Source organism: Panicum hallii, chromosome 8 (assembly GCF_002211085.1).
Source record: "Panicum hallii strain FIL2 chromosome 8, PHallii_v3.1, whole genome shotgun sequence".
Lineage (NCBI taxonomy): Eukaryota > Viridiplantae > Streptophyta > Magnoliopsida > Poales > Poaceae > Panicum > Panicum hallii.
Window position 1 is genome coordinate 41,294,346 of NC_038049.1, and position 22,504 is coordinate 41,316,849.

Here is a 22,504-nt window from a genome sequence, read left to right on the forward strand (position 1 = left end):
AAATATGCCCGTGCGTTGCAACGGGAGAGATAAAAAAATAGTCATAAACTCCTAGCCCAATAAATACCATCAAGTTTGGAAATGTACTTTATTTGAAATGTGCACGAAGATACACTTGACTTCACATGAGGGTACACCAAGTTCCAAAGTCTTTCACCAAATAAACTGCTTAGAGTCTTCAAAATCTTTGATCTTGTAGGTTCACGTACCGCTCTTTATTTTGAACATCCAAACATCCTAATTATTTTGGTGATAGAAAAAGCCTTGTTTATTACTAAATAGGTATGACATCACGGGTATTGGGCCCGGCTGATTTATTTGCGGCAGAACTGACTATGATATTGCTTGCTCCTGCATATCATAGTCAACTGACTATGACTATGATATCGTCTCCTACTCGGCGAGAATCTTGTGTCCGTTTTCTAGCAGAAGAACGCAAAGCAAAGGATGGAGGTCAGCCGTGTCAACTTGATAAGCAAAGGACGGACGATACCGGATACAATTTCAAATTGGAGAAAGGTACAGACATTCGAATTTGAAGTGTCGGTGTTTGACCGCTACGTCCACCGAGGGATATCTCCGAGGTGGTGAGTTTGTAGGTAGGGTGTCACCCGAGATTACAAACTCATAGGTATATTGCCCTGTGTGGTTTGTATTGTCTTAGGTGATTGGATGATCTGATGTTTGGAGGGGGGTCCCGTCCTCTCTTATATAGTCTGGAGGGATAGGGTAATATGGAAGTCTTAGTCGGATAGAAGGTCTAGAGTCCTACCCGAGTAATTTTCAGATACTTTCCTACTATCTTCTACTAATTCTACTACGCTACAAGTGATGCAGGGCGTGGGGCATACTCCACCCCTTATCCTGTAAGATGTAGTCTATGTGCGCAGTGTAAGATGTAGTTACAACTGGTGCAGGGCGTGAGTCATGCCCCATCTCTTATCCTGTAAGATGTAGACCATGTGCGCAGTTCCGTGGGCCGTACATATCCTGTGGGCCCGGATCTGACACGAAGGTGTACCTGTCAGTGGCTTGATGAACCAAAAGTCAACTATCGCAGAAACTATCCTCACTTTGAAAATAGATAGAGATAAAAGATAAAAATACAACGCGTCACAGAAGCTAGGCAGCAAAATGTCATGCCGACTCAAATGCAAGCGCCACCGTCAGCATATAGGCCTGGTAAGCTGAATGGGCCACATCCATAGTCCCCACGCTTCAGACGAGCTAGGCGCTCCATGGGCCGTCATGGATCGTCCGGCCTTTTGGCCCAATTAAGCAACCCAAACGAAACTTCTCTCCGGCGGCAAAACGCGCGCACACCACACGCATGGCACATGCGAGAGACCGAGAGATGCACGTGATGCCATCCAAAGACGCCAACTCCCTAAAAAAAACAAACCCTTTTTGGCGTCCTCTGAATAGATAATATTACAGTAACTATTTCTCTTAAACTATAATAACCAATTGTCGCGCATTACGTGTAAGAATATACGTTTTTTCCACCGCGTTTAGACATTAGGTGCTCAAATTTGGAGGCACAGCAAATTCCACTTAACCAAACATGTAGATAAAAAGTGTAGAATGGTTACGGACATACCTATATAAGGGGCTGACGTAAAAATTATTTGATATAAAAGTCAACAAACTTTTATTAATTAAATAGAATTTCTAAAAGTGGTGAACTACGATGAGGTGGGTCACACTTGTGCTTTCAACTTTATTCACACTTCTACCAAGCCAACGGGAGACCGGATCAAGTTCGATTTTATGGTTCCTTCAATTTTCACTGGTAATCTGATTTTTGAGTGGAGTGCTGATGTTTTCGCATCTTTATGATCATAATATAAATTTTGTATAAATAATGTGATTCTATAACCTACGTATGGCTAGTACTTCCTCGTGCACCTTTTTCAACGTGCAGATGCTACTCACGTTCTTTTCTGTTACATGTACGGCCGCTCATATTTATCCCACGTAAATATCTAAATATGGCTACTATTCATTCTTTATCATTTTCTGAATCAACATTACGGGAGTCATGCAGCTATTTTTTAACAGAATATTCGTTCAGATTTCTATTCTTAAAAAAAGATTTTGCAGCCTGTTTCGAAAACTCTAATAAGTCTCTACAGTGGGGGACACCAAAGTCCAAAAAAACCAGAGGGGCCAAAAACCAAAAGGGGAGAAAAAAAATGGCGGTGATACTCCGCCACGCCGCCGCCGCCGCAGCGGCGCTCCTCGTCGTGGCAACCGTCTGCGCCGACGGCGCCTCCACGTTCTACTCCTCGGACCCCAACCTCGGATCCGCCCGCGTCGTCTTCCAGGTCACCCGCAAACCTTCCTCACCCTACCTCCCTGATATCGCTCGTTTATCGCTTCGAGATTCGCCGGAGATGTGTGGCCCGAATTTGCGCAAAAGGGGCGATTTTTACTGGTTTCTTGGGGGAGAATCGGGATCGAGAGTCTTGAACTCTCCGTGTTCGTTGAGGGTATGGGAATTGAGGGAGGATCTTGGCGAGAATTGCGGGGACGTTGTTCTTGCGGCTGCGAGATTCGTTCCGAGAATTGGCAAGGCGAGTACAATGTGGCTGGGAACTGGGGTTATATCAGAGTTGCTATTTGCCATTAGAGGGGGTTTGGGTGTTCTGGTGAATGCCAAGAACTGTGAATTGGCCGCAGGTGCTCGACACACTGTTCCTATATTAGTTGGAAGATTTTTTGAGAGGAATTATTTTTTCTTTTGAGGGAAAATAGTTGGAAGATTTCATTAGTATTAATAGGAATATTGAATTAGTGGATGTGTGGTGCGCTTGGCATGCTTCCAAGTATATTTGATTGCATGCTCAATTTCTTCGACCATCTGGATTTCTCAGTTTCTACCATTAGACAGTGATTGAAACCACTCATCTTCCAGCCAAGCGACACCTCTACAAGGCATGGAACTGGCCAAACAGTATACTTAAGCTGCAATATTAACTCTTGTTTAATGTTAATTTTTTTATCACTTTACATCATTCACCCCTCAAAACACTGCGACTACTACAAAAATGCTTATTCGCAGAGCACAACTGATCCAGTCACTCAAAGGGTGGAAGCTTTGGGGGACTAGATGTCTCAGCATTTATTGTGATCTAATGTTGGAAACTGTCTACATTTTGTTTCATTTCACATTCTAAATCCCAGGTAGTGAATTGACAAATCAAGGGACATCACGTATTCACGTGTAGTTCCTACGTTTACCATGTAACTCTTGGTACTGTTTGCTCCTGTTCTGATGGTCACACTTCTGTTGCGATTGTACCTGCAGACAAATTATGGTGATATTGAGTTTGGTTTCTTTCCTCATGTTGCGCCCAAGACTGTTGAACACATCTTCAAACTTGTACAGCTTGGATGCTACAACACAAATCATATCTTCAGGGTATTCGGCACTTTAAATTGCTTGCTTCTTTAATTTCCATTAACATAACCTTATTTTTTATTCAAAAACTACATATTTAACTATATAATGTTTTGTTACCTTTTCCAGGTCGACAAGGGTTTTGTGGCACAAGTTGCTGCTGTTGTGGGAGGTAGAACCGCCCCAATGAATGAGGTGCAGAAAAGAGAAGCAGAGAAAACAATTGTTGGTGAATTTAGTAGTGTCAAGCATGTCAGGGGAATCCTATCCATGGGAAGGTGCATTCTGTATACAATTTTTACAGACTTCTAATACTTTTCTGTCTGATGGTTCTGGCCTACAACAATGAGCATGTACCATCTTTCTGAGCAGTTGAAAAGTTCATCAATGATTATCAAGTTGTTTATTAGGAAAAAAAATATAAAGACTGGTTTTCCATACTTCTTCAAGCTTTAGTTACGTACATGTCCAGATGAATCAATGAAATCCCTAAAAAGCATTATTGCATGTGAGCTAATATTTATCTTATAACTTATGTATCTTTCTTTTCCTTCAACAAGGCACTCTGATCCAGACAGCGGCGGTTCATCCTTTTCCTTCCTTCTTGACAATGCTCCACACCTTGATGGCCAGGTGTTTAACACTACTTCAAAGCTTCATAATCAATATCAGCTACTTCACTGATCCGAAATTGATACATAATGAATTTCAGTATGCTGTATTTGGGAGGGTCACTAAAGGTGATGATACATTGAGCAAGCTTGAGAGGCTTCCAACCCGGAGAGAAGGCATTTTTGTAATGGTACGTGTCAACCTGCAAGAGCTTTGTTTCATGTACATGGCCCCTGTATTCCTTATCTAACTCATTTAGTGATTTCCTTCTATGCTTTTTATGTAAATATTTTGGTTATCTGCAAATATTTGACGAAAATATGTAATTAAATGATGTTCTTTGGGTGTGATCTCATTTAAGTGTTTTATTGAATACTGTTTTCTGTTTTGCCTTGATACATATTGCTTGTTATGCTCACTGACAATGCATAGTTGAGAAATATTTGAATTTACCCACAATCTGTTGAACTTTTTGCATAGTATGGCTGACAGATGAATATTGTGTTTTTTCTTTTGTCAGCCGATCGAGCGAATCGACATCCTGTCAACATACTATTACGGTAAGGCTGAAGCGGACAACAAACCACCCCCCCCCCCCCCCTTTTTCTCTCTCTCTCTCCCTTTTCACGGTGTTTGAAGATTTTGTATGCAAAGCTACCAAACATAGCATTATATGTGACCTAGGATTGAAATGGCAATGATTCTCAACGGTCTTACTTGTGCAGATATTGATATGGAGAGCTGCGAAGCAGAAAAATCTATTCTTAGGAGGAGACTTTCTGAATCAGCATCAGAAGTTGAGCGATGGGTGAGAATCTTACCTATGAATTTCAAAGACAAATTCTTCTTATGCATATGCCTGTTCAGAGATATTCAAAGTTATCAACTCATGTCATTTGCATTTTTCTTTTGCAGAGAAGAAAATGCTTTGCTTGATGCTGGAGTTAGGTCAGGTGAAGTACTTGCTTATTGATTTTAGTATCAGTATATAATATTTACAAGGCAGCAACTTGCTATCTCGTTAAACAAAAATTGGAATGAAAATGCCGCACGTATTATATTAAAATGCTTAAAAGGATTAGTAGACTGACCTTATAGTATCCCTATTGACCACACAATGAGGGATTTCCAATGGAACTACCAAATATGAAAAGTCTCATCCATTTTAGTTTGACTTGAACAATCCACATATTAATGCTGTGGTACAAGTGACCTGGTAATTTGATCCCTGGCACTCATGTAGTACTTGCATTCCATGATGTTCGGTCTCACTAGTCTACTACCCCACTAGGCTTGCCAAAATGGTATGTTCATTTTCGTCGTTTCAAGTTAGACTGTGTGTGTGATAGTTAATTGGTCCAAGTGATGAGTTGGGACATGTGACAGAGTGTCAGTTTCTGTTTACCATTATATTCTGGCAGATATTAATTCTGACCGGAACTCCTTGAAATGTCTCGTGATTGATGATTGCTCTCATCAGTGACCCAGGAAGACTCAGTTGTCTTGTACTTGACTACATCCAAAATGTACTATGTCTGTTAACTGATACCTTAAACACATGAGGGTTATAACAAAGTATTTTCTTCCTTCAATGACTCCGTCAGTCTTCCTTCAGAAGTTTTCTTCCCTACTAAGTAACATTATTAATACAATCTATTTCTAATATGTTGTTCCCCACTGTAACGTCTAACGTGCAGCTTGTTTTTTAATTTCTCTGGGATATGAACTTCTGAAGTGCAGTAGGCCGATACCTCAATTAGAAATTGTCTCCTCTGAATCAGACCAGAAAATAGTTGGTGGCTAACTCATGCTTTAGAGACAGCAATGTCTGAAATTTTCTAAACAAACTGCTTGCCTGCCCATGTAATTTCTGTCTTTGCTGCAACGCAGGGCTCATTCCATCCCCAGGGGGCTGGTTGCCGACGCAAAGTAAGGACTGCGTGGAAAGTGAATTCCCTGGATGTGCATGTTGTATGCCTTTATACTAAAAAGTGTTACATGAATGGATACCATAGCTATGATGCTAAATATACAGAGACGTGGTTAGATACTATGTGGATACTATTGTTCGCCTACACTATGTATCATTCTGTACAAGTTGTGCCCAAGTTTCAGTTCGTTTTTCCTTCTTTGTTCTAGTTTGGTTTTGTTAAACAACGTATGGTACTGGAACCTATGTATACTAAAACGACTGCCCCCGAAACTGTGTATATGTGACCCAAGAACCATGCAGTAAAAAGCAGAATTGCTTTGTTTTAGGTGGTCTGGTCTCTGTAAATTTTTTTTCCCAAGTAGAATACACGAATAGCTGCAGTCACTCGTGGTGAACTGAAGAATGTGTCTGGAACTGCAGTTGCTACCTTCAGAACTCCTCCTGTTGCGCGTCCTCTCTGGCATTGTCAGGCTTGTCTGGTCGATCTAGTCTGTGATTGCACGCGCGTTTCGATCCGCGCCGCATTGATGGGCGTGCGTGTCCGTCCGTCGTCTTCCTCTCATGTGGGCGAGTAGTGGCGCTGACGCAGCTGAAAACCAAGCTCAGCTCGATCTATCTAGGGTGAGTAGGCAGCATGTTGCTAGCTCGCAGCTACATGTCGGGCTGCGACGGCGACGTCGATCTCTCGGCCCGAGCACGCGTGAAAACCATGGGACGAACCCTTGGGTTGCTCGTGCCCGTCGGCACATGGTTTCGCGGAGGAGACGAATTGAAGGGCTTGAAGCCCCTCGGAACTCGCGTGTGTGGCCGCCGTTAGGAGATGGACCACGCAAGGGGCACGCTAATTTGCGTGCAATACGGAGGGTTCCGTGCCGTCGATTTCCGACCAGCTAGTTTAAACTACTGTTCGTACATATCCTTTTCTCTCTTTCTATTTTGATAAAAAAATTATGTACATAAAAATTACGTACAAATATTTATATTAAATCGTAAAGATAAAATTGTAAAAAGAGAAAATTATAAAGGTTAGAAATAAAAAATTACAAAAAAAAATTGGAGGGAAAAATTTTGAAACAAACTTGCAGTGAAACTTCAAAGAAAAAAATCTTGAAAAAATTTGAGGAGAAAAAATTGGAAAATAAAATTTAAGAATAAATTTGGGAGAAAAAAATTTCAGGAACAAAAAATTTGGAAGTAAAAATTTAAGATCAAACTTGGGAGATAGATATTTTCAAAACTTTTGAAAAACAACAAATCAGAAGCAAAAATTTTGGAAGCAAAAATTTAATACCTAGTTTGGAAGAAAAATTTAGGGAACAAGCTTAGTCACCGGCTAGAACTAGGCAAAGGAAAAGAAAGAATGAAAAAGGAAGAAAATTACGCTAGGGGACGGGAAGCTCCTGTTATAGAATAATCTTATGGTGTTCGATTGACTGTAAGCTTTGGACTGTAAGTTTTGGACCATACGGTCAACCGTAGATTTAGCATTGGGGCCATGCAACTAGTGTCACGTTGGATATATATATGTGTGTGTATGTATATATATATATATATGAAAAATTTATTCTACACGCGCTTGCAGCTACTCCTATATGTGTATCTTATGATGTAGAGTGTATCTGACTCAACAAAAAATACGTACAAGGTGTATGTGATCATACTAGACCGTCTGTGATAGTATATACTTTAAGTATGTGACCATATATGGAGTATATGGATATACTCATTTTATATACTGGTACTAATGTATAGTTATGATATATTTAGAAAATAGAGATGCTTTTGAAATTTTTCGTACGTATCCCTTTGAAGTATCTTAGAATTAGTATATGAACATACTCAAAATGATAAATAAGTATGTGGACATACGTACGGTGGTATACTGATAGTAAAAGTAGTTACAAAGCGAGTGTAGATAAAATTTATCGTATATGAGAGCAGCTACATACATACGCCTGGAGCCGGACAGGCGCACCGCAGAGCCGCGGACGGCCGGCTGCAAGTGGACGGGCAAAGCACAAACGGAAGCAACCAAGCAGCAGGAAGGTCAGATTGATCCCCCCAATCCTGCAATGCAATCCCCATTTTTTTTTTGTTAAAATTGAACAGACTAACTTATGAGATTATATATGTCCCATTCTGTAGACTGGAGTTACACAACGAAAAGGACCATGACATTGAGATCCTTTTTTCTTCGTGTCTTAAGCCTGTTGAACCGCTGAGGCCACTAAGGCCCCGCTCGGTTGCATGGGAATGGTCCTTCAATAATTTGTACTAGTGTGGAACTGTTGCTGGCCTGAAATGACCCGGAACGGGAGAACCGAACGAGGCCTAAGGCAGCTTTCCGTTGAAGTTGAACAACAATCAGTACAGCCTGAAATAGTAGCATCTAGAACTAGCAATGGCATCCAATGCGGATGCCAGTAATGTAGAAACACAAACAACAGGTGCTAGCAATTATCCTCATGTTGTACTTAATGATGGTTTTTTTTTCCATACCAATTGAGCAAATGCATCCAAACATTAGGGCAGCTGCCAAAAGACCCTATATTTTGAAGGCTTCAAAAGATAAATTGATAGACAGGGATGAACCAACTCACACTAGTCAGGTACTTCTTTATATTTCTTTAAATTTTTATTGAGTTTGTTGTATAATTAGACTTGGATTTGGGGATATACCTTAAATTATGCAATTTAAGCACTTTTAAACTATCGCTATTATAACTATCGGTATGTGGACTATTTTGAGCGCTTTAAGCATTTAGATAAGTGGCCCTAGGCGTGAAGTTCTGCTAGCTCCACCACTACACAATGTATTTTATTTTATAGAAAAATCCAGTTTACACCCTCTATCTATCATAAAAATTTAATTTTCAACTTTCAGCTACAAAACCGAATAACGGAGGTCATCCAAAAATTCATAACTAATTCATTAAACCAGTGCCAGCATTTTTCTAAAAATATATCCTATCTATCGGCACTCTACTTGTTAGTTATTTGAATTCAATTTTTTTCATATTTTTAGTATTTATTGTTTGCTTGTAGTTATGCTTATTACGTTTAAATAAATAAGATTCAAGCAGAGCAACAATAGATATGTTATATTTCTAGAAAAAAATTGGTACTAGTTTCATATTTTTCTGATATCAAATGAATTAGTTTTTTATTTTTTTAGATCTAAATAGAATTATTTTTATTTTTTAAAATATACAAAACCATCTTGGAAACCACCTAAAAGGCCAAACATGTTTCAACAGTTGGATAACTCTCGCTATCCGATTATGTAGTTGAAGGTTGAAAACCATGCTTTGACATAGTTTGGTGTAAGTTGGACTTTTCACTTTATTTTATTCTTAAAAGTATGTAGCAAAAGAAAATTGCAGTCCTACTTAGGGGCCGTCCAATTAAGAGGGGCATGTGCATCCCAACCAGCCAATCGAGCAGGCGCATGCATCATCACTTAATGCATGCTGCGACAAATCTAGCACGCCTAAAACCAGGGGCGGACCCACAGGGCAAAAGATATCGTCAAGGTTCAAGACCTTTTAAAGAAGAATGGTATGAAAAATATGATTGGTTGGAGTATAATGAGTCAAAAGATGCATCCTATTGTTTTTATTGCTTTCTTTTTAAGCAACCAGGCAAAGGTGATAAATATGAAGCTTTCACCAAACATGGGTACAATAACTGGAAAGATGCAGTTGAAAGGTTCAAATCTCATGTTAGTGGTGTTAATAGTATCCACAATAATGCTAGGTTGCATTTTGATGATTTTAATAACCAAAGACAAAGCATTGATACTGTCATGTCTAATGTTAGTCGTGAGGCTGAGGAGCTCTATAAAATTCGTTTGACTTCTGCATTGGCTTGTGCAAGATTTTTATTGATGCAAGGCTTAGCTTTTCGTGGTCATGATGAGTCATCTACTTCCTTTAATAAGGGAAATTTTCGGGAGTCGATTGATTGGGTGAAGGATAAAATTAAGGAAGTGATGGATGCTTTCGATCATGCTCCAAGAAATTGCATTATGATATCTCCACATATTCAAAAGGATCTTGCCAAAAGTTGTGCTCAAGAGATCACAGAGATCATCATAGGAGAAATTGGAGATAGGAACTTCTTTATTCTTATTGATGAATCACGTGATATTTCTGTTAAAGAACAAATGGCAGTGATATTGAGGTAATTATATATGCAACATGGATGATAATGTATATTTATATTGTTTTGCCTATCTAACTATATTTTCTTGTAATGTAGATATGTGAATAATCAAGGTCATGTGGTCGAACGATTCCTTGCTCTCAAGCATGTCAAGGATACTACGTCGGATGCCCTAAAGGAAGCTCTTTTGACTCTTCTAGAGCATCATGGCTTATCTACATCCAAGATTAGGAGACAAGGATATGACGGAGCATCAAATATGAGAGGTGAATTCAATGGCTTGCAGAAAAGAATTTTGGATATTAATCCACATGCGTATTATGTTCATTGTTTCGCACATCAACTTCAACTCGTAGTGGTTTCTGTTGCTAGTAGTGCCTGCTGTCAATCAGTTCATGATTTTTTTGAGGATATTCAGAGAATTGTAAGCACCACAAGCTCATCTTGCAAGAGAAGAGATGCTCTAAAAACAAAACAACGTGAAAGTATTTTAGAGAAACTAGAAAGGGGTGAAATTTTTACTGGAAAAGGTATTCATCAAGAAACTAACATTGCTAGACCTGGTGACACAAGATGGAGTTCTCATTATTTAACCTTGATTCGTTTAGAAACTATGTGGGAATCAGTATTACATGTTCTTGCCATTGTGCATGAAGATGGTCGTATACCGACACAAGCAGCAGGATTGATAGAAAAAATGGAGACTTTCAAATTTGCTTTCATTCTAAAATTGATGTTCAAGGTGCTTGCAGTCACAAATGAGCTTTCACAAATATTGCAAAGAAAGAATGTCAATATTGTTCTTGCTATGGAGTTACTTGATGTTGTTAAAGCTAGAATGGCTATGATAAGGACAGACTGTGGATGGGAGTCATTCTTTGAAGATCTGAAGCTTTTTTGTGCTCAAAAGCATATTCCTATGGTAGATATGGATGCAGAAGTACCCATTAGAGGTCGATCAAGGCGAGATGGATTCAGAGTGACAAACCTTCATTACTACCGTACCGAGATATTTTTTGTTGTTCTTGACAAAATCAATACAGAGTTATGCCATCGATTTAGTGAGATTTCAAGTGAGTTGCTAGTTAATTTTTCTTGCCTAGATCCAAAGAACTTCTTTTGCATGTTTAATTTAGATAAGCTTGTTAAGCTTGGTGAGTTATATGATCAAGATTTCACAATTGTTGATCGTGCAATATTAAGAGAGCAACTCGAGACATATATTGTCCATATTAGATTGCATTCTGCTTTTAGTACTTGTGAAGATATTGCATCTCTTGCTATTAAGATGGTTCAAACCGGGAAGCATGTTGTCTTTCCTTTAGTCTACAAGCTAATTGAGTTGGCCTTGTTATTACCGGTGTCAACAGCAAGTGTTGAGAGATCATTTTCAGCTATGAATATCATTAAGAGAGAATTGCGCAATAAAATTGAAGATGATTGGATGAATGATCTAATGGTTTGCTATACTGAGAAAGAGATCTTCAAATCTCTTGATGATGAGATAATTATTCGACGATTTCAGCGTCTCAAAACTAGAAGGATGCAGTTTCCTTCTTTGAACTTATATGGTGTATTGATATGTAGCTTAAATTCTATATGGCATTGCTTTATGATCTTGTTTAATTTTATCGTACGGTCTTCTTCGCCCCACCTAGATTCTCATCCTGCGTTCGCCACTGCCTAAAACGATGGTATTTGCTGGAACAAAAAGTTTCAAGCCTAGCAAGCTTGGCGACTGAGACCAGTGCTCACGGCTGTACAGTTGAGCGAGCTGAGATCATGGTATAGTATGTAGAGGGGGGGTCACTGGTCATGCATGTGCAGCTTGACAATCTCGAGATCACAAATACATGCATGCGCTGCAGATGCATGCATGCATTTTGTGTTGACCGTCGAGTAGTGCTGTACGTACATCAACAACTAACGCACCACCAACCACAAACTAAAAAGACTTTAAAATCTCCTGCGCATGTATGATCCTAATCTTTCTTTTCTGAGTTTAAGTTTGGCTTCATCGTTTTTTTTTAATTCATGGTAGCACGTGAAAAGTATTAGTATCTAGGAAGGAAGGTTATTATCATCAATAGATATTGATGCGTGTCATCATCCAACTGAAAAAATGTGTGCTTATCATGCATTTGACATGCTCGACGCAAGGGAGCAAAACCCTACAGTGCTATATAAAGATAGATAGGAGATGGAGTGCAGCAGCTCAACACAAGCTAGCACACAGCGCGCGACAATACAAGGCACCACAAGCTCACACACAAGAGCTAAGCTAGCTATAGCTAGTACTCTGCACGCAGCGTTAGCTAGCTAGCCTCACCCCAGCAGCTGCAAGCTGAAGCAAGGATCGTATCACGTGCACACTACTGCTGCCTGGCTCTGCTAGAGATCGATAGATCGATACACTGCACTGCTTTGAGTCTTTGCATTGACACGCACGCGTGACCATCATATATGTCGAGCCGGCGGAGGAGTAGGAGGTCGCCGCCGGCGGCCGCGGCGGAAGAGCAGGCGGCGACGACGGTGGCCGACGAGCTCGTGTCGAGGCTGCGGGCCCTCCTCCCTCCCGGGGCGTCGACGTCGTCGACGGCTCAGGTGCTGGACGAGACGGTAGCCTACATCCGGAGGCTCCACGCCGAGGTCGACGGCCTCGCCGAGCGCCTCGCCCGGCTGATGCCGGAGGACCACCAGCCGTACGGCGGCGCCGCCGATGACGCGGCCCAGCTCATCATCCGCGCCTTGCTCATGTGATGTGAAGCTCGATCGCCAGCCTATCGTACATGACGACGCGACTACTGATAATGCTCTTACAGCTGAGCTTAATATATCGATAGTTTCATTCTGCCGTCAGTTGATTCGTCCGTCGTGTAATTACTTGCAGTAAACTCGTACCACATCGTCATCGATGCGCATGTACGTACGTGGATTGATTCGTGTGTTTTTTTTCTTAAGAAAATATTGTTAATCTATTTCAAAAAAGAACGTTATCACTGTAACTTTGTGCATACTGATGAGCAAGTGTAGCTGCTTGATGAGGTCGATCAGGGTGGCGATCAGTGATGGCGGCTTGGCATCGATGGGCCGCCGATTGCATGGTGCGAGCACGTGAGCGGGCGCGCGTCGCCTCGTTATGCTGGGCCGAGAGTGGAAATCCGGCCCACGGACGGGCGCGCGCGCGGCGCCTGGGGAGCTGCGGGAAGGCGCTGGGGGAGGCAGACGAAACGAAGGTATATTAATCCCACAGCGCTCAGCGAAACATGGGCGAAGCACCTTATGAACCGGGGCCTCGGCGCCCGTTCTGTCTCTTCGGGGACACTTCGGAGAGATCATCCGATAAAATTGGAACGATACAGAGAAGATTAGCATGGCCCCTGCGCAAGGATGACACGCAAAAATCGAGAAATGGTCCGAATTTTTTTTGATTTTGCGCGCCGGTCCCTGGGCCCGAGTTTTCTCCTTACGGATACGCCCTTGGGCGCCTGTTTTCCCTCGCGCGGATGCCCCTGGCGTATTCTTTCCAGGCCCTCGCGAGTTCTACTCCCGAGTCCGGAGATCCTGAGAAGCAATGCTATTTGACACGTATTTTATCCTTACACCGTTACCCCTGGGGCTCTGTAAATTCGAGGCCTGGCCCCTTGCCCTTGATTTTATCCTTCACACATATACCCCTGTCTTGGTATTACACTTCTTAACACAGGTCTCTTTCCTTTCGATCAGGTCCCTACCTAGGTATTCAAAGATGGCATCTAAACTTCTCGACGGAGTGAGAGTTACGCCCTGGGGTCTTTGCCTCCGCTGATGTGATCTTTCAGTTTGCTTCTTTCTTTTCAACAAAAAATCATCACATTTTTGCTCCACAAAAACAGAACAAATCACATTACATTTACTCGATCATAAAAATTCAGCAAAAGCATGCATCCGAAGCACTAATAACCCTTTAAAACACATATTTACACACTTTTCAGAACGGCAAATCCATTTGTGCTCTCCATTTTTCCTCCATTTTTTTGGGTAGGGCAAGGCGTTGCACGTCGGGCTCACCATAGTCCACCCACGCAACCAAACAGGTAGCCCTTGAACTTGCCCCCTCCCTGCTGGCACAAATAAGATCATATGAAACTAGGAATTAATATGTTAGTAGTTGATGAGCAATCCGCAGAGAAGAAGAATGAGTCGATTTTAATTTTCTAAATTAAGTATGCACAGAGGAACCAGCTAACAGATCATGAAGCTTATGATAATGTGCAATCCAATGGGACGAAGGAAACTTCAAAAGGGAGCGGAAGATAGGTGGGGAGCACGTTGCTAATCATCGGTTGATGATCTTTCTAGTCATCTGCAGTTTGGTAGTGTGCTGTTTTTCCTTTGTCCCTTCCACGGGTAAGTTAAAGCAAGATGCGTTCTAGGGAGTGTCAAGCCTAGAATTCTCCACCACTCTCATTCACAAAAATGTGTGAAGTCTCCTAGCAATTAGCTCCACCTGAACAATGCGTTTTCGTCGAACCCTCCAGAAAAAAAGAGAGGCCCTGCTGGGAATTGGGATTTACCAGGCTGTGAATTGTGATCTCTCAGCTCTCATCTCCGCACTAATCTGAATAGTCTGATGAGCAGATCAGAGCAGTGCAGCAAATGCAGAGCTCCAGCAATTTTAGGTGCTTTTATGTGATGATATATCGAGCTGACCTTGGGAGCGGGGGCGCGGCCGGGCCGGATCGGCTGGCGGTCGTCGGTTTGGTCGGCGGCGTCGCTGCGGAGGCGGCGGTGCCGGGGCCGGCGCCGGCGCCGGCGCTCGCGGTGGTCGTCGTCTCCCTCGCTTGCCGCCGAGGACCACTGATGATGCCTCTCCTCGTCGCCGCCGCCGGGCGCCTCGGCGGCCGCGGCGGCGTTCCCGACGAAGCTGGACCAGGAGAGCGCCTTCGTCCGCCGCTGCATCCGCGCGGCGCGGATCTTGGTGAAGTCCAGCGAGTAGTCCGGCGGCGCGGCGCCGCCGCCGCCCTCCCAGCCCCCGAACGCGGGCACCGACGCCCGCGGCGGCCGCCGCTGCTGCTGCTTCCCCTGCACGCAACAATGTTTACAGGCTTACAGCTGCGATCCATGCACCTACTGAGCAGCTGCGCGCAGGAACGGAGACTGCACCGGCCGGCCCTCACCTCCATTGATTGACTCGCCGTTGTTGCGCGGGACGAAGGCCAGACGCGCGCCGAGAGAGGAGAGGAGAGAAGAAAGCTAGCAGCTTGTTCTTGTTGCGTGGACGATGTAGATCGACTACAAGCCTGGGTGAATTGATTGATTTATACCTGGGCGGTGGATTAGCGAGAGGCTTAGTTATCGAAGAGGACCTAGCTGGGAGACTTGTTGAAGGCCACGTCTCCGGCGCGGCTGGCACCTGGCACAGCGCGGCGCGATGTGGACATGGACATGGCGCAGCGAGCGAGCTGTCCCGGCGTTGGAGACGGCCTGTTGCCAATCGACCAGAGGCTGGACGGCATTCTGCTGTCACGACGATCGCGCAGGATCTTCCGAATTGTCTAATAAGTTAATTTGGGTACATCACAAGAACGAGGAAACCTACCCATCACACACTGTATTGTACCTGTGCTTTTGTTTGCAATTCTACAGTTGTTTCATACCAGTACTTTTTTTCATGATACATTATTATTATTATTATTATTATTATTATTATTATTATTATTATTATTATTATTATTGTTATTGTTATTGTTATTGTTATTATTTCCTGCTATGAACGAACCAGCAGCTCTTCAGAGAATCAGAGCTCGGACAATGGGCACTTCAGAGTTCAGCCGTCTCCCATATACACGCATCAGAATTTGTCAGGACATCTCCTCAGATAGTTCGCACAAATGGCTCTGCAGGCCTGCAGGCTGCACGCCACCAGCTGCCAAGCCAAACTCACAGCTGCCAGTAGGAAATTTCCTCTCCGGTTATTAGTCAGCGCAAAACCACTGCGTATGACTCTCTACTTTGATACTTTCAGTTTCCGCAGAAATTCGGTAATTAGTCAGCTTAAGGTTTCAGTAAAGAGGGCTTACTGCAAATACTGGTGTGTGTGTGTGTGTGTGTGTGTGTGTGTGTGTGTAAATTACAGTTGATTATGAGTAGTATTTCTGTTAATTAATTGATTAATTAATCTAGGAGGGCCGGGAGCAGAGCTCAACCATCTACCATACGTGTCCCTGAACTATCGATCAGTGCGTCTCTTCAGGCCAAGGTCTCAGACCAACTATTCAAGTGTTTAAAGTACCGTCTGGCAAATGAAAGAGCAGCTCGTGAGAGGTGAGAGCTTAAGGCTTAAAGTGCCCAAACACCACTCTGTGCCCGGGTAGGTAATCACACTTCCTTGTACTAATAAACAAGGTAAAACTTCTTTGTTACCATGTCCATAATGGCAAAGAAACCTGAACACGAAATATTCTGTCATAAGCACATCAAATACTTTTCCCATGAGTTACTTCATGGAGGCTACGACGTCTTCAAAATTTTCTTATAATACAAGGAGGAACAGCCAACAGCAGTTGTGCTGGTAAAGAGGACGGCTCTACCTTCTCCCATAATATCCCTGAAAATGGACAGAACCCTCTTCAAAAGCTTCTGGGTATAGATTTTGGGAGTAAACCTTTCTAGTGAACACTGAACACTGTAACAAAGGGAGTACTACCAAAACAAGGATCTGCCCTGAATCTAGCCCGTCACACACACTTTTGAAAGCAGTTAAGCAACAAGTTCTTGATCCTGCCGTTTTCAGAATTGCAAACATATAGCTGAAACTTCGATTGGCAGAGGGGTTTTCCCGACTATACTTTCAGGAAACCAAACTTATGCTATAAACCAACACTATTCAACTGTTTAAACCACAGTTTGGTAAATAAAGAGCAGTGCATCAGAGCCAAGGTTTAAAATACCCAAACCCCTGTTTTCCCTGGTATGTAAACACGCTTTCTTGTACTAAACAACTGCTACCTCGTTCCTCCAGCCAAAGGAAACTGAACATGGAATGGTCTGACCTCTTAAGAATCACACCCAGAATAGTGAAGAAATAAACGTTGACATATAATCCAAAATGTGTTCAAGTAATGCACTCAGAAAACGTTGAGCAATTTTAGTCAGCATTTAGCTCTTGAAAGGATGCACCTACTTTAAAGTCTACTATAAAAACAGAGACAAATATGCAAATTCCAGGTCCGCACCAAAGCTTCTAGTACAATATAAGTTCATAGGACTCAAAGAAGATATTTTCTTGAGCAGTCATAACCTTCAGCAAGACCACAAGCCAAGAAAACAGAGCATCGGTACCATAGTATATAGAGCAAGACCTTACATCATCTAGAAACGAGCCAAAACTATATGCTTCCACTTTATATACATCTGAAGGCAACATAGAACATGCCAAAAATTTTAGATGAACCAGAAGGTGGCAAGCCACATAAAAGGCCTAGACCAACAGTAGAACTAATTGACTTTGGTGAGTTTTATGCAGTTCTTCGGCAGCTTCACTAAAATGTGCAGAAAAAACCTTGACAGTAGGCAGACACCATCTCTTCATATATAATTTAGTAAGCTTGAGGTTCTCGCACTGACATCCAGGCCACTGGGAAGATACACTACAAAGACAGAAGGCATACCATTGTCCCGAAACCTGACATCTCTGAACTTGTCACATTAGATACACTACAAAGAAGCTTTAATTGATTGCAGCAAAGTTCACTTCCGAATACACTGTCTCCATGACCTCGTAGATGAATCAAATCCTTGATAAAGATGGGTTCTGATTTACTGAAATACGTCTGGCAAAGCGAAGAGACACGTCCAGGCACAGGTGAGCAATCGCGGGGGCCACGATAACCAGCACACACTCATCAGTATTCGAGCCACCAGAGATTACTAAGCTCTTCAGTTTGGGCGATGCGATCTCAGAAAGATAGCGCCATCTGCAGTTTTTCAGAACCAAGTTCTTCAGTGAGCGGGAGGTGATTGAATGAATCCCACATGCGCAATCCTCCAGCTCCAGATCCTCCAATGAGAGGCACACTGAACTGACATGCTTCGCGAAACGATTGTCCAGAGCCACATTGCAGAGATACAGCCTCTTGAGGCGCCAAGAACTGGAGCTCAGCCCCTCACGCTGACGGGGAGGATCCGGGGTGCAGTACTTCATCGCGCGACGGAGCCACCCGCCTGCTTGTCTGTCCGCGAAGTTAGGCGCCCTGCCCCTACTAACACGCAGCCTCAAGGAATCCAACTGAGCGACGTTGCAGCGGTGCATCAGGTTCTCGGCGAAGTCCTCAAAATCCTCCCACTCCCTTTCACTGTTGTCGTTGCTGTCGTCGTTGTCGTCCTCGGAGTCATCATAGCTGTCAATGTCGGAGTCAGAGTAGTCATGGACGGTGGCAGGGTGGTTGCTGGGAGCACTTGCCACCGCGGTCCTGAACTCGTCGTGGTCGACATCGAGGCACGGCACGGAGCGCCAGAGGTGCCTCCAGCGCGCGGACAGCACGCACGTCTGCACCGCCTGTCGGGCCTTCAGGAAGGACATGACGGCGTGGAGGAGGCTGTCCGGCAGCGCGCTCAGCCGGTCTGCGTCGCCACCCGAGCTCCCACGCTCAGTTGCGGCCTCCTCAACCTCCATGGTGTCTCCTGCGCGAATCAGTTGCTCCGTTAGAAGAACAAACAACGCACGCCAATTTTTTTAAAAAAATCCCCAATTCCATCTACGCAAGAACGCCACGAAATCTGGTTCGATTACTAGATGGGCCGCGCTGCTAGATCGGGAGCCGGCGCGGGAATTCAAGTGATGGAGAATCATTAACCTTGATCTCGATCAATTCTGAAGATTGAAATCAAGTAGGGTTCACGACGGGGACGAAAGCAAATCAGTCACGGGAACGGGAGGCGGGGCGAGAGATGGGCGGTCGGGTAAGGGGGCCTTACCGAGCGCCGCAGGTTCAACCTGCCGTTGGGGGGAGGAGCGGATCCAGCCGGAGAAGACGCGGGCCCGGAGAAGACGCGGGCGTGAGAAGGGCGGCGCCGGCGCCAGCGGGGAAGAAGAGTTGCCTAAACCCTCGACGGCGAGACGGGGGATTGGGCCAGGGGGAGCATAGCGGCGAGCAGCTCTGGGCCGGCCCAATAGAGGCCCAGTTGCCGCGACAGAGGCTTTTATGTTCTATAAATTTCGCAACGGAGAATTCGTCTGCTTTTTTTTTAAAAAAAAAGAATTTCCAACCATCTCTAAAGTAAACCCTCAGTTCGAAATTTGTAAACGTAAATGACTTTAAAATATAGTACTTGATAAAATTTTAACTAATAGTTAGTAAAATTATATATATGCTTAGCGTATAATTCCTTGGTTCCAAAATGTATGGTGGCGTTTTTGGTTTGTTCCAAGTTAAACCTCTTCAAGCTTAACGAATTTTCGGTGCATTTATTGAAATTAATTTTGGTGTTGTATATTTTGTTAAACTTGATCAAACTTGAAGGGATTTGACTTGAGATAAAACCAAAACACCTCAAATTGAAAGATGTTTATATAAGATTTGAACTCTCCAGGTTAAGTTGAGACTTGAGAGCACATGCATGTCAAAAGGAAGGGCTCGAGACATTTTGCAAGCTGATGAGAAAAGCGCTAATGAACTCCTGATTCTTATCAGAGTATCTCCCTTGCATTTTTTTTTGTACTTCGCACTGTACAAGATGATACAAGAGAAGACGCTGAAATTACTTCCTCTACCCAGCTTTAGGAAGGGGACTATTTGGCTATAATTTTCTTTGGAGCAACTTCAAATGACCGATGAGAAGTTGCTTGGATTGCTTTTTCTTTAGTTTTTGTAGCTTTTACCTGATGCACAAGGAGATCTGTAGCGTGAACTCCCTATGCAGTATGCCATGTGGGCTTTTAGCTTTCGAAATTATATACATCCAAAAAAAAGGATCCAAGGGAAAAAGCAGAGAAAAAACTTGCGATTCCTGGGTCCATTTACACTTCGGTGTTTTCTAATTGGAGACATTTCCAGTAAGGGGAACGAGAAAGAACACAGAAAGCAGAAAGCAAACATATCCAGAGGCAATCATACACTTAAAGCAAAGAAACAGAGTAAAAACTAATAGCATATGTAGTCAATAGAGCAAAGGCCTGCATCACCTAGATATGAGCCAAAAGTAATATGCCTGCATAATCCACATGAACCACATAGAATGCCTGGATCCCTGGACTAACAATAACCTAATTCACTATGGTGAATTTAATGTTCTTCATCGACAGATTCCCTGAAGCGTGCAGCAGAACCTTGACGAGTTCGCGGGCATCACTATTGGAACATATGATTTCAACCTTGAGGTTCTCACACATGAAATCCAGGCCACGGAACTCAGAAGATGAGGTCTTGTTGAGTTTGGGCTCTCCTTTCTTTTTCTTAGGGTAATTTGGGAACTGTGGGTAGCATAAAACATGTATAAGACGATGAACAATGATGGTTACATAAGAAGTTAAAAAAACCAAACTACAGTATACCTTGCAGTGCCGCAGAGTGAGCTTCTCCAGATTAGGCGAACTCTGAAGAAAGAATCCTAATGTTCGGAAGTCGTTCCTGAGATCACACTCGTCCAGCAATAAGTTCCTCAGGTTCATGAATTCTTGGAATGTTGGTTTCTTACCAAGTACCTGGAGTACATTAGATAGCACCAGAACGTGATTGGAGTGAATAAAATGGAACATTAGCAGAGACAAAGAGGGCGTACCCTCTTTCCAACACCAGACAACTCTAAACTTGTCGCGTTAGAGATACTACAAAGAAGCTTGAACTGATCGCCACCAAGTTTATTATTGGGTAAACTATATCTGTGACCTTGTAGATGAATTGAAGCCTTGACAAGGGATGGCATCTGATTCGTTGAAATACCACCATAAAAGTGGTCAACTCTCACAGCCAGGTGCAGAGAAGCAACAGCAGGGGTCAAGATAACCAGCACACAGTGAGAAATGTTTTCGCCACCATCAATAACCAGTGTCTTCAGTGTGGGCAATGCAATCTCAGAAAGATTGTGCCAACTGCAATTTTTCAGAACCAGGGTCTTCAGCGAGTCGGAGGTGACTGACTGGATTTGACACTTGCAATCGTGCAGCTCCAAATCCTCCAAATTGCGGCACACTGAACTAACATGCTTCGCAAAACCATCGCCCAGAAACATATGGCAGAGATGCAGCCTTTTGAGGCGCCACGGACTGGGGCTCAATCCCTTGCGCGGACTGGCAGGATCCGGGTTGCAGTATTTCATTGCGCGGCGGAGCCATCCTTGTGCTTGTAGACAACAAAACGGAGGTGCCCAGCGGCTGCCAATGTGCAGCCTGAAGGAATCAAGCTCTGCAATGTTACAACGACTCATCAGGTTCGCGGTGAAATCCTCGAATTCCACCCACTCCTTGATGTTGCCGTCGTCGTCGTCATCCGAGGAGGAGGACGAGTCAAAGCCAAGGCCGGAGTCAGAGCTGTCGTCGCTCTCCCAGCTAGAGCTGCTGTAGTCAGAGCTAGAGCTGTCGTCGCTGGAGTCAGGGATGCTGTTGCCGCCTGAGCCGGCGTCGTGGTCGAAATCGGGCGCCGCCGTGTTGGCCCTGAACTCGTCGATGTCGACGTCGAGGCACGGCACCGAGCGCCAGAGGTCCCTCCAGCGCCTGGACAGCACGCATGTCTGCACCGCCTGCCGAGCCTTGAGGGAGGACATGATGACGTGGAGGAGGCAGTCCGGCAGGGCGCTCAGCCGGTCAGGGCCCCCGCCGCCGCGGGGGCGGCGCGGGCTGGCCCTCTTCCTCGCGGCCTCCGCAGGCTCCATGGATCGCCCTGCTCGCAGCAGTTCATCTGTATGTAAGCGCACACACACCACCAAAAAAAGAAAAGAACAAAAAAGAAAATCCCCAGTTCCATCTACGCAAGAACACCACGGAACCCGGCTCGACTACAAGACGAGACGAGCTGCTAGGTTGGGAGGCGGCGCAGGACCTCAAGCGGCGGCGCTGGATTGGACCCACGATCCCATCGAGAGATCGAGATCGCGCAAGGGTTTCCCGAGAGGGTCCGAAGCGAAACAGTCACGGGTACGGGGAGGGGCTCCGCTTACCGAGCAACCGCGGATTCCGCCTGCCGCGCGAGGGAGGAGAGGCTTCAGCAGGGGGAGGAGGAGTTCCCTGTGTGAGAATACCGAAGGCTGCCGTGCCTCTCGAGGGGCCGGCTATTTACGAAGGATCAGCTTTGTTACGAGACCGTGTCGTACATGAATAGAAGTTGAAGATGCAGTTCCTGAGAACTGAAAAGACCGGTTGCCATACTACAACAACCAGGAAGTATAACTTGAAGATAGATTATATCTCTAATACC

At 44.0% G+C, this 22,504-nt stretch overlaps 5 protein-coding genes and 1 non-coding gene across 11 annotated transcripts; 3 read left to right on the forward strand and 3 right to left on the reverse strand.

Annotated features, from left to right (window-relative positions):
• The first annotated feature begins 2,152 nt into the window (after positions 1 to 2,152).
• Positions 2,153 to 6,273, forward strand: LOC112903490 (peptidyl-prolyl cis-trans isomerase CYP23). Of its 2 annotated transcripts, none has more exons than XM_025972759.1 (9): positions 2,153 to 2,327; positions 3,311 to 3,424; positions 3,533 to 3,681; positions 3,964 to 4,036; positions 4,116 to 4,205; positions 4,536 to 4,575; positions 4,741 to 4,823; positions 4,931 to 4,968; positions 5,906 to 6,273. In XM_025972759.1, exons 1-8 carry the CDS (start codon positions 2,196 to 2,198, stop codon positions 4,949 to 4,951), a joined length of 702 nt encoding a protein of 233 aa, XP_025828544.1. In that variant the 5' UTR covers positions 2,153 to 2,195; the 3' UTR covers positions 4,952 to 4,968; positions 5,906 to 6,273. The 2 variants fall into 2 exon arrangements, with proteins under 2 accessions (XP_025828544.1, XP_025828545.1); XM_025972760.1 differs by having other exon boundaries at positions 4,931 to 4,963.
• Positions 6,274 to 12,575: 6,302 nt separating this feature from the next.
• Positions 12,576 to 12,872, forward strand: LOC112872321 (transcription factor ILI7-like). Its single transcript, XM_025935424.1, has one exon. It carries the CDS (start codon positions 12,576 to 12,578, stop codon positions 12,870 to 12,872), a length of 297 nt encoding a protein of 98 aa, XP_025791209.1.
• A 559-nt stretch (positions 12,873 to 13,431) lies between these two features.
• On the forward strand, positions 13,432 to 13,538 carry LOC112872497. Its single transcript, XR_003224691.1, has one exon. It is a non-coding gene; the product is annotated as a U6 spliceosomal RNA (small nuclear RNA).
• Positions 13,539 to 13,847: 309 nt separating this feature from the next.
• LOC112903307 (translation initiation factor IF-2-like) lies at positions 13,848 to 15,471 on the reverse strand. Of its 4 annotated transcripts, none has more exons than XM_025972549.1 (3): positions 15,272 to 15,471; positions 14,805 to 15,176; positions 13,848 to 14,215 (listed from the first exon to the last, which is right to left on the reverse strand). In XM_025972549.1, the coding sequence occupies exons 1-3, from the start codon at positions 15,275 to 15,277 to the stop codon at positions 14,159 to 14,161; spliced, it is 435 nt and encodes a 144-aa protein (XP_025828334.1). In that variant the 5' UTR covers positions 15,278 to 15,471; the 3' UTR covers positions 13,848 to 14,158. The 4 variants fall into 4 exon arrangements, with proteins under 4 accessions (XP_025828334.1, XP_025828333.1, XP_025828332.1 ...); XM_025972550.1 differs by having other exon boundaries at positions 14,132 to 14,212; XM_025972548.1 differs by having other exon boundaries at positions 13,848 to 14,212; positions 14,805 to 15,471.
• A 1,818-nt stretch (positions 15,472 to 17,289) lies between these two features.
• LOC112901957 (MEIOTIC F-BOX protein MOF-like) lies at positions 17,290 to 19,249 on the reverse strand. 2 transcript variants are annotated; one of them, XM_025970837.1, is made up of 3 exons: positions 19,071 to 19,200; positions 18,950 to 18,966; positions 17,290 to 18,776 (listed from the first exon to the last, which is right to left on the reverse strand). In XM_025970837.1, exon 3 carries the CDS (start codon positions 18,766 to 18,768, stop codon positions 17,884 to 17,886), a length of 885 nt encoding a protein of 294 aa, XP_025826622.1. In that variant the 5' UTR covers positions 18,769 to 18,776; positions 18,950 to 18,966; positions 19,071 to 19,200; the 3' UTR covers positions 17,290 to 17,883. The 2 variants fall into 2 exon arrangements, with proteins under 2 accessions (XP_025826622.1, XP_025826621.1); XM_025970836.1 differs by lacking the exon at positions 18,950 to 18,966 and having other exon boundaries at positions 19,071 to 19,249.
• Positions 19,250 to 20,211: 962 nt separating this feature from the next.
• Positions 20,212 to 22,345, reverse strand: LOC112901979 (MEIOTIC F-BOX protein MOF-like). The gene is made up of 4 exons (XM_025970861.1): positions 22,248 to 22,345; positions 20,874 to 21,970; positions 20,647 to 20,796; positions 20,212 to 20,565 (listed from the first exon to the last, which is right to left on the reverse strand). The coding sequence occupies exons 2-4, from the start codon at positions 21,960 to 21,962 to the stop codon at positions 20,359 to 20,361; spliced, it is 1,446 nt and encodes a 481-aa protein (XP_025826646.1). The 5' UTR covers positions 21,963 to 21,970; positions 22,248 to 22,345; the 3' UTR covers positions 20,212 to 20,358.
• Positions 22,346 to 22,504: the final 159 nt, after the last annotated feature.

Excerpts from the sequence above, each read along its gene's own strand:
- LOC112903490 (XM_025972759.1), top strand. The coding sequence starts at position 2,196 with ATGGCGGTGATACTCCGCCACGCCGCCGCCGCCGCAGCGGCGCTCCTC. Across the intron at positions 3,425-3,532 it reads ACACAAATCATATCTTCAGG|GTCGACAAGGGTTTTGTGGC; the intron begins GTATTCGGCACT and ends TACCTTTTCCAG. Across the intron at positions 4,576-4,740 it reads CCTGTCAACATACTATTACG|ATATTGATATGGAGAGCTGC; the intron begins GTAAGGCTGAAG and ends TTACTTGTGCAG.
- LOC112872321 (XM_025935424.1), top strand. The coding sequence starts at position 12,576 with ATGTCGAGCCGGCGGAGGAGTAGGAGGTCGCCGCCGGCGGCCGCGGCG.
- LOC112903307 (XM_025972547.1), bottom strand. The coding sequence starts at position 15,277 with ATGGAGGTGAGGGCCGGCCGGTGCAGTCTCCGTTCCTGCGCGCAGCTG. Across the intron at positions 14,216-14,804 it reads GCCGCGCCCCCGCTCCCAAG|CAGGGAGGGGGCAAGTTCAA; the intron begins GTCAGCTCGATA and ends TATTTGTGCCAG.
- LOC112901957 (XM_025970836.1), bottom strand. The coding sequence starts at position 18,768 with ATGGAGGTTGAGGAGGCCGCAACTGAGCGTGGGAGCTCGGGTGGCGAC.
- LOC112901979 (XM_025970861.1), bottom strand. The coding sequence starts at position 21,962 with ATGGAGCCTGCGGAGGCCGCGAGGAAGAGGGCCAGCCCGCGCCGCCCC. Across the intron at positions 20,797-20,873 it reads TGTCTGGTGTTGGAAAGAGG|GTACTTGGTAAGAAACCAAC; the intron begins GTACGCCCTCTT and ends AATGTACTCCAG. Across the intron at positions 20,566-20,646 it reads TCACTCTGCGGCACTGCAAG|TTCCCAAATTACCCTAAGAA; the intron begins GTATACTGTAGT and ends TGCTACCCACAG.